The sequence below is a fragment of the Hibiscus syriacus genome, unplaced genomic scaffold (assembly GCF_006381635.1).
Source record: "Hibiscus syriacus cultivar Baekdansim isolate YM2019G1 unplaced genomic scaffold, ASM638163v2 tig00112529_pilon, whole genome shotgun sequence".
Taxonomy (NCBI): Eukaryota; Viridiplantae; Streptophyta; class Magnoliopsida; order Malvales; family Malvaceae; genus Hibiscus; species Hibiscus syriacus.
Window position 1 is genome coordinate 206,815 of NW_024063357.1, and position 9,528 is coordinate 216,342.

A 9,528-nucleotide genomic window follows, 5' to 3' on the forward strand; every position below is an offset into this window, starting at 1 on the left:
TTGATTCTTCGTCGACATATAAAAAGAACTGGTTTTTTTGTAGATGGCTGGACAGTGGACAGTAAGGTCAAACTGAAATTAGCCTTAAACAACATTAAAACCACGTTAAATGCTTATGTTATTTTACTTTATTGTGTCATCGTCTTCCTGTGTCAAGTCATTTAAAAATATTTTAACAAAATAATTTACCATATCGTCAATTTAGACTCTTAGTAACGTTATGCCAGTAGTTTGTACATAAGACATTAACGATATTAATATTTATGTACACATGATAGTGTCATGTTGTTATTTTGGATGCATAAGACTTCTTACGTCAATAATAAGTATTAACTGTCAGTTAACTAATAATTTTCATTTAACTATGAGTACAAACATTATGAATGAACTTCAACATTATATCTAAAAAAATATAATCTAATGTAGATTGTTATCCTGAACATGTATACTCATGTCCCTATGATACTAACACTTGTTTTAGATCAAAATTTAAATATTTAAAAAAATTAAAAACTCGTTGTGTTTGGGGTTAGCGGGGAAGGCCCCGGAGAAATTGGGCTTGAGTAGTAATGAATACTGATCAAAATCAAGTTGTAATCTTTTACTGGTTAACCCTGAAATATACATTAATTAAACTTTAAATAAAAATTTATACATAACTCTGAATCTAACTTGAAACAAACCGCCAAATATATTTACACATAAAATCTTTACAATAGCTAATGTATAAATTATAACATACCCATTGCAAATGCAAAACCGGGAGGATGAATATTCCCAGATTTAATGATGGTAAAATCACAACAAAATGCGAGCAATGTGATTGTATCTTCTTTCTTCAACCTGTTTCGATTTAATTTCTTCAGCACATCTCAGAGTCTTCTCGATGTGGTATCCTCCTCCGATGCTTACTTCCCTCTCTAAATGACTGCAATAGCTCTCGAACACACACACATTCACATGTAATTTGAAACTCATCAAGAACAAGAATTCAACTTCCAAGTGATTCAATTCATCTGTTGTTAATCCCCCAACTCGTGCAAAGTATGAGTTTCTGTAATTCCTGAAAAAGAAAACAGGTGAATCAGAATCCAAATCACATGTTTTTCTGGTGAAAAATCAAAGTTTTTAAAATTGGTGAAGGCTATAACACTCACACGTCTTCAAAATACTTGGAAGCGACCATGATCGTCGTGATGAGAAGTCTGTGTACATTTCTCGCATTGATTCGAAACCAAGGATTCGCCTGGCAAAACCGGTCGATATAGACGTAGGCCACGACGTAAACCGACGGTCCGGCTTTGGTGTAGCGGAAGATTCTCTCCAGGTAAGATTGAATCGTCATGTCGGGTGTCTCGTGGCAATCGAAAACCCTGCTCTTCGATGCCCATCGACAGTTCTTGGCAATCCTCTCGTTTCTCGCCACTGTTCTCTCGATGAGCGAAGCGAGAACTGATATCACCAGCGGCGTGTTGGCGTCGTTCTGATAGGAATAATAGTACAGATCCGATCGAAGCTTTCTCGGAGATATTATAAGTGAAGATGCAGCCATTGATTAAAGTTAAAAAACTACTGGGAATAAGCTTGGAATCTGTGAAGAGAGAGAGAGATGAAGGGAAAAGGACTTTGGGTGATACAAAAAAAATGCGAGGTTTAATGAGGATTTTATAATGGGTTTAGGGACATTTTGGAAGGTGGGTGGAAGGCTAAAAATAATTCACCAGTATCGATTTTCAAGGATTTGAATGCTTCCTCCATGTAAAGCCAAAGTACAGACAAACCAGCTAAGCTTTTCAACAATAAAAAAACCACTCGCTTTCTCTGCACATCTAAACCAACAGTCTAGATTGGTCGCCGACAGTGAGTTGAAGGGCAAGAATGGGGGAAATGAAGGAAAAGACCCAAGTAGCCTCCCTGGTTTGGTTTGGACCAAAGATGAATATTTCACCAGAATTCCATGAGTTTGGACCCACAAGACTAGACTGTATTTATTGCAGTAATAGAAGTACTTGCATCCAAAAGACTCGACTCGATCATCGGGTACACGTGCAGTAAGCTAGTATTTGGTATTTGACTTGATAAAATCTTGATTTTCTACCTGTGGTTATACCATGTGGGATTTCCTTCTTTCCAGTGATTTGCAACGCTAACCATGCCGGCAAGTATTTACTGTGGATCGTGCTCTCTTCTTGCCCAGCGTCAGACTACAGTTAATATCTCACTTTCAAATTCATTGGGTTTTTGTTTGTTTTCTCCAAGTTGCGTTCAGTATTTTGCTTGTAACTTAAAGCACACCGACAGTGTATGCAGCTCTTTTACTTTCATGTAACTTAAAACTCCACAAACTGAGATAAAAAAAGGTTGGATTTATTATCTTCTCCTACATAGAGATTAGAGATATTAACATCGGTTAATCATCGTGTGATCATCGACCGTATTTTTTCACATAAATCAAAAGAAATAAATTACTTATAATCATCGTTGTATATATAAATATATAAAGACAGTTTATTTTGTAATAATAATAGTAGTAGTGAACAGGGAAGTTGTAACATATATACCAGGATTTCTTACACGTCAGTGCCGATCACTATTCCAAGAGTAAATGTAGAAAGAAAGTTTATTTCGTAATACAAGTGGGCAATGCCTAAAATGATGGTCGAGTACAAACACTGTTATTTAGATTTTGAGAATCAAATCAGAGACTGAAGAAACTAGAAAAATAATGAAATGAAGATCTGGTGGAGCGATGTGGGTCAAGCGGAGTCTTCTCAATTCACATCTAGATGACAGACAAATCGTGGGTACTCTCCGTATCGTTCTTCGCCACAAGAACCAACAACCTGTTTGTAAATATTAAATACTTCCCAAGGAATTTTGGTCCACCATGCACAAATATCTAACCAAATTTTGTGGCTTCCAATAAATATTTAACTTCAGCCCAATTTTCACTCCCATAACGTAATAATGTTTGTGACTAGTAAAACATGATCTATATGGTCAAATTATAAAAATATATATATATAATATAATATTACATAATATTCTAATGTATATTAGAATATTATGTTATATATGATACATATCATTAATTATAAAAAAGGAATGCTTATATGAAAATTATGAAATGATTAAACCTATAAACATGATTAAATGTTACCGATAAGTGGGGAGTTTAGTTTGTTGAAGAGAGAAACGTAATTCTTATTTCTGACATATAAGAGATGATATACATGTAAAAGAAAAATAATAATGATCTTGAAATCAAAATCATTCAGTAAAATCACTCTACAAAGACATTTTAGACCATATACTATACTCCATACCACGTTCTATACATTTTAGACATGTTTTTTTGGGAAGAAAACCTCTTCCATGTAAAGTCGAACCGACAATTCACTGATCCATCCCATTCTTCACCTAAAAACTTGTCCTCAGTTGCTCAAACCCTGGGCTCGAAAACCAATTCCCGATGTTCAATGTGATCCACAAATTCTTGTTGAAAATCATATCTTTATTGAAAATGATTTGGGCCGCCATAATCTTTTAAACACCATCCTTGTTTTCGCCTCAAAAGTTGTTCAACTGATGTTTTCTCGACAAGGATACGAGGAAGTTGTTTTTTGAGCTTGTATTAAGACAGATCAAATTTTCCTAAAGGCACGTATAGCTCCCTGAAGGTGAAAAAGACCGTATGAAATTTGTCCGAACCGGGCCAAGACAATTTTGTTTGCTAGGCCTAATCTGAACCACAAGGCTGCAATGATTCGGCTCAACACTAGCCCGATGGGTATCAAACTTTTTGATTGGTTGAGCTTTTTTTTTATTTAACCGATAATTTTTAATAGGTATAATAATAAAAACTATCTATAGCATATTGATTAACTGCTTATTTTCGCCTTTATTAATTTTTTATGAAGTATTTTATCTCTTAACATTTTATTTTGAGGCAAAAAGATCATTTTATGGATGAAATCGTTAGTCAACAAATTGTCAACACTTCAAAACACGAGTTTTTTTCCCTAAAATAAAATTTTTGGAGCTAAAATACTCCAAAAAAGAATAAGAGCTAAAATTATTATTTAGTCAAACATTATGATTCGTTTTGTCTTAAAATAAAACATTGGAACCATATACTCCAAAAAATATAAACAAAAAATAACTATATAGTCAAATGTTAAAAATACTTTTTCACCTTTATACATTTTTAATATTAACTCAAACAATTTATTAGTTCACATAAATATAACCTAATTGAATTGGTTTAATATTCTTAATGTCACTTTACATAAATCTTAATCCCTCTCACTTTTTTTTTCTTTTGTGTTATTTGACTTTTAGTTTTTTTATATTCACTCTGTTTAATTAGGTTTTTTTTCTTCATATAAAAATGTTGGATGATTTTATTTAGTTTTATTTAGGCAATCCAATGATTTTATAAGTGTCCGATTTATGTAATTAATTTATTCTTATTTCAATGGGTTATTCATGTAAATCTTGAATATTTTAGCTTTTATTTAATAAAATTATTGATTCAGATTTATTAACTTGCAGAATGATTAAAAATACTTAATCTTATGCGAGTTCAAACCCTAATATTATTATTGAGAATATAAAGACACATTCAACATAAAAATAAAACTAACCATTACTGTTAATTCATTAAATCTTATACTCCTACTGATTATACATTATAAATATATATATATATATTTAAATTAAATAAGGATATAACATATTAAATTGATTGATTCGATTTTAAATTTTAATAACGGTAAATATAAACTAATCAGTTTATCCTAATAAACCAAATTAGTACACTTAATCGGTAAATATATGAACCAAACGACTTCGATGGTAAATAAATTATTATTATTCTTTAAGTATTAGATTCAAACACGATAAATGTAAGTAGTAATGTTTAATATCAAATGATTAAAATTTATATTTTTTTAACCTATATTAGCTTATTAAATTAATTTAAAAAACTAACCGACAATAATTTAGTCGAAAAATCTGAACATAGCCTGTGGTGATGTCATAATCCAAGCGTTTCAAACTCCAAACTCCAATCACACAGACTTATATATGCTTTGAACATAGCCTGTCGCATTCACGTCAATGATGCTTACAAGTGCTGAATCTAATATCTTTTGGGGTCCCTACGTTGAAAAGTAGTCAAGCTTTTCATCTTTTTTCCCTTTTAATTTTTCGAAAATAATTGGGGGGGGGGGGAATCAACTAATGCAAAAGCTATCCCATTATTAATGATAACCTTGAATTTCGAAGCCGGGAAGGTTAACCTTATCATAAGGTCATATGTGTGCGTATATACGCGTCAAATTATCCAAAAGGCCAAAGTTAATGGAGAAATTTGTGTGGTGATTCCTCAATTCAACTTGACAAATGAGTATCCAATCATTTACATGTTTTATCTTTTTGTGAACACTACAAGTTAAGTTGCCTGGAAAAGTTGACAAAAAACACAGATGTTGATTGATTACCCACCATTCAATTACAGTATAAGTCGAACTAATTTACCTCGACACTTAAATAAATTGGTGTTGTTTTTAAAGATCACAAGTTCGAATATCAACGGTTATAGTATGGTAATTGAGTATTCATTGTCAAATATTGAAATATTTAAAATAAATATTAATTTATAATTAACTTAGCATAATAAAAAGAAATTACAGTACAGGTCGACTACCAAGTGATCTATCTAGTTTAGGGTTTTGTTTTACTTGGAAAATGCCCTTATATATCTCGCAACTATAATCTTTTGTTATTACATTGGTGTAAGAGTTGAAACTCAAATTTTTGTACGTAGCTAAAGTAATGGTTTGAAGCTTAGCTCTTAGAACCAGACGCCGGTGGTTGTTGCATTTGCTGATAAATAGCGGCCAGCCGGCTGTAAGCATCCATGGTCATCGGCTGCACCAAAAAGGCGATACATTCATAATCTGTGGGGTATGATGCTTTTAAAATGATAGAAAACAAACGGCACCTGTGATTGGCACGCCAAGAACAAGGAAAGAGGGTCCGGCATTGCAGAGGCAGCTTGGTGTAACCGCTCACCGGAACCATCCCAGGAAGTCATATTCATCAAAGGATTAGGCATAACGGGCGAGATGCCCACCATGTTGGGACGGACGATACCGCTCATATCCATAAAACCCATGCCCATCCCCATCGCCGGAGCCATCACCGACATTTGGGGGTGCTGTTGCATTGCCATCGGCAACATCATTGGTGGTGGTATGTTCATCCTGTTCATCAAGTGAACTTGTGCTTGCAGTTGTTTCAGATAGTCAATCACTTCGTCTAGCATCGAAGCTTTGTCGGTCTGTAATAAACACAAAACCAATAATATACATATATATATATATATATATATATATGTAACTGCTTTATAAAGTATGGATACCTGAAGCAACAAAGATAAGGATCAAAATAAAAGGAATCTTCATAACTTTACGTCTAATCTCATATATGCCATGCCGACTATATATTCTTTTATCAATAATAAAATAGACATAGAATCTACAATTAAAAGCTGCTTAAGAATAAAGACGATGCATGAAAGAGAATTTTAAGTGGATTATTATTAATATATGTTTAAGAAAATCTTGTGGACGACGACACAAAAAGTTTGCCCTAGGTGAGTGGATGAAGTTGTTTCTCAGTCTTTAGTAAAAGAACTCTAAATCGGAACAGATGAAAACAAAGAAAAAAATCATCTTTTATTTTTATTCGACGAAATTTGCAGTGAATTTTAGCCATTAATACTACCTTCATACGTTACAACTTAACTCTACAGAGATAAAAAAAAACGTACCTTGCTAGAATTGGGAACCAGCTTCTGTAATGTCTTCATCCTTTGGTTTATCTTGTCTCTTCTTTTCTGGAAATTTAACGACCCAAATAACTTAATTAATACTTCCTTCTTGTAAAATTGTTAAAAAAATTCAAATTAAAACTCAAGGTGGAGAAAGCGTACACGTTCAGACTGGTTATGGATGGCAGCAGCTCTGCATCTTTTATTTAAAACTGAAGCTTTCCCAGTTTCCTTCTTCTCCTCCTCCATTCTCTCCCCCTTTAACACGACCAGAATAAGAAAGACAAGCAAATGTATATACATGTAGTTTCAGGATGCAATAGTAATTAAATGGAATAACTTTACCTGGGGTGTACTGTGACAAACAGAGTCGTGATCATCGGCGGCGGTGGTGGTGTCTCTGGTACAGGGTTTTGTAGAGCTTGTGTTTTCCGGGGAACCAAAGGAATTAGAAGTAAAGCCCACGCCCAAATCTTTCTCATACGTATCAAAAGTAACGTATTGGTGGCTCTCTCTCCCTAACGTGGCACTGGCGCTTGCGCTTTGTTTTTTGCCGCTCCACTCCGGTGTTACAGGAACACAACCCGCCGCCGCCCGTGTGCATTTCCCGGTGACGAGTATATCATCGTCTTGTGTACCGGCCGGCACACTACAGGATCCCACCTTAGTAGAGCATCCCCCCAAGCGAGATCTTCCGATTCCCGGAGTCCAGTTATCCTCCGACGACCTTTTCGAGCAAGGAACCAAAGCATCCGCCGCAGAACGGCGTTGGTCTAAACAGGGTACAATTTCATCCCCTCCGCCGTGAAGAGAAACCTTAAGATACGGAACACGAGTGGCCTGGTTCACTATGGACTCCAAAGTGCCATTAGCCCGTGGCTTATCCCAAGTATTGTACTTAGAAGGAGCGTTGGAAATCAAGGGCTTAGCCGGAACACGTGCCGGACCTAAACCATGCATGGCTAGTTGGCCATTTTCCCATGTTAATTCCGCTACTTCATAGTCCGACCTGCAAAGTAAACCACAAACATCAATTCAAACAAGAAAACTCACAAAATTCAGTAAATCACTGATTCAGTCGAGACCAGTTTCAGTGCTTACGTATGTACATCGGCGGCGGTGAAGTTGGAGTTAGAGCGGAGGGAGTGGCGGCTGGTGGCATGATTATCGTCCACATCCCAACTGGGAACACACTGACTCATTTCCAAGGAACTATATCCTTTTTTTCTGGAACTAATTGTTGTTTTTGGTTTTGACGTTCGCAAATTTCATGGTTCGGACAAGGATGTAGTCATAAAGAGGCAAGTGGTGATGGAAAAAACAGTAAAAATGTGGTTCCTAGCTTTTATTATAATGGAGGTAAGAATTATCACAATCAATTGAAGAGTGAGAAAGATTCTGGTCCATGTATATATACGTCGTGAGAAAGGGAAGTGGTGCTTGAAATAACCATATGAAATATGGAATGATGATGGGTAACGCGGCCATGTCCAGCGTAATCAAGGTCAATCCGTGCATTTGATTTCGCTTTTGCCTTTTGATTAGGAGAGCATGAAATAAAATCTCATATTGTTATCTCATTGTGTTGGGGAAGAACATGAAATCTGTACAGGACTAAATGAATCGATTTTAACCTTATTAGAATAATATTTGTGTTTGTTTATTTATTTTTAAAGTGTTCATGTTTAATTTATGTTTATTTAAATTTTTAATATTATGTTTGCGTTCATTTGTTTATTTTTGCAGGTGTTTGTGTTCAATTCATTTAGTGTTTACGAACATGTTCGTTTAAAGTTTGTAAACATAGCTATTTATATATTTGTTTAGCGTTTACGAATATGTTCTTCTATATGCTTAGAAATGTTTTCAAAAATGATGAATTACGCCATTGGTATATAAGTTCCTTAGACTTTACAATTTAAACTCCAAAGTTTACCCTATGTTCAATTTAGTCCATGCTTTCATCAATATTTAAAATAAAAAAGGAAAAGAAAAACCAAATAAACAAGCTTATAAATATGCCAATAAATGAGCTTGTTCATGAATATAATCGAATAGGATATACTTCTATTTGTGTTCGTTTTTTTATTAAATGAAAATATATATTTTGTTCATACTCACTTATAAATGAACATTATATGAATGATTCAAAAATAATTTATCGAACCCACTGTTTATTTATACTCTTCTCTAATGAGGGTGATGGTGGAGCACCTAATCGGATACTCAAGTGAGAACTGAGGCTAGTTCTTTTAGGCCTCGGTTAGTGTGACTTTCTAAAACCACTTTTAGCTAAAAAAGTTTATTTTAATCGCAAAATCAATGCCAAACAAGTGAAAAAAATGAAAAAAAATACGGTGAAAATAGTCGTTTCAAAAAACCACAAAATTTAGAATTCCTAGCCTTTTCATTTTCAACTTGACATTTGAAAGCAAATTATAATTTTACCCTTATTAATGCATGGGCTCCAATCAATTATATATTTACATTTTATTTTAATAATTTAATACTAAGATCCTTAAAAAATAATTTATTACTTAATAATTTAATTTAATTACTCAAAAGTAAATAAAATTCATGGTTTATGTAACACCCTGAACCCCGGGTTAGTAGTCCGGGTCAACTCGAGACCCATTATTTGACCCCAAAGGATTTATTATTTTAGTTTAGACAAAGTTTAGTGTTTTGGG

The 9,528-nt window shown here is 34.1% G+C and overlaps 2 protein-coding genes across 2 annotated transcripts; both read right to left on the bottom strand.

Moving 5' to 3' along the window:
• Positions 1 to 725: 725 nt before the first annotated feature.
• Positions 726 to 1,733, bottom strand: LOC120181562 (cyclin-U2-1-like). Its single transcript, XM_039186657.1, has 2 exons — positions 1,158 to 1,733; positions 726 to 1,063 (listed from the first exon to the last, which is right to left on the bottom strand). Exons 1-2 carry the CDS (start codon positions 1,550 to 1,552, stop codon positions 799 to 801), a joined length of 660 nt encoding a protein of 219 aa, XP_039042588.1. The 5' UTR covers positions 1,553 to 1,733; the 3' UTR covers positions 726 to 798.
• A 4,102-nt stretch (positions 1,734 to 5,835) lies between these two features.
• On the bottom strand, positions 5,836 to 8,066 carry LOC120181567 (transcription factor UNE10-like). Its single transcript, XM_039186663.1, has 6 exons — positions 7,940 to 8,066; positions 7,184 to 7,847; positions 7,001 to 7,096; positions 6,839 to 6,904; positions 6,008 to 6,346; positions 5,836 to 5,934 (listed from the first exon to the last, which is right to left on the bottom strand). Exons 1-6 carry the CDS (start codon positions 8,038 to 8,040, stop codon positions 5,851 to 5,853), a joined length of 1,350 nt encoding a protein of 449 aa, XP_039042594.1. The 5' UTR covers positions 8,041 to 8,066; the 3' UTR covers positions 5,836 to 5,850.
• Positions 8,067 to 9,528: the final 1,462 nt, after the last annotated feature.

Bases quoted from the DNA above. Each gene is read 5' to 3' on its own strand.
- LOC120181562 (XM_039186657.1), bottom strand. From the start codon at position 1,552: ATGGCTGCATCTTCACTTATAATATCTCCGAGAAAGCTTCGATCGGAT. The intron at 1,064-1,157 runs GTGAGTGTTATA...TTTCTTTTTCAG, and splicing joins TCCAAGTATTTTGAAGACGT to GAATTACAGAAACTCATACT.
- LOC120181567 (XM_039186663.1), bottom strand. From the start codon at position 8,040: ATGAGTCAGTGTGTTCCCAGTTGGGATGTGGACGATAATCATGCCACC. The intron at 7,097-7,183 runs GTAAAGTTATTC...GTCGTGTTAAAG, and splicing joins TTTGTCACAGTACACCCCAG to GGGGAGAGAATGGAGGAGGA. The intron at 6,905-7,000 runs GTACGCTTTCTC...TTAAATTTCCAG, and splicing joins TCCATAACCAGTCTGAACGT to AAAAGAAGAGACAAGATAAA.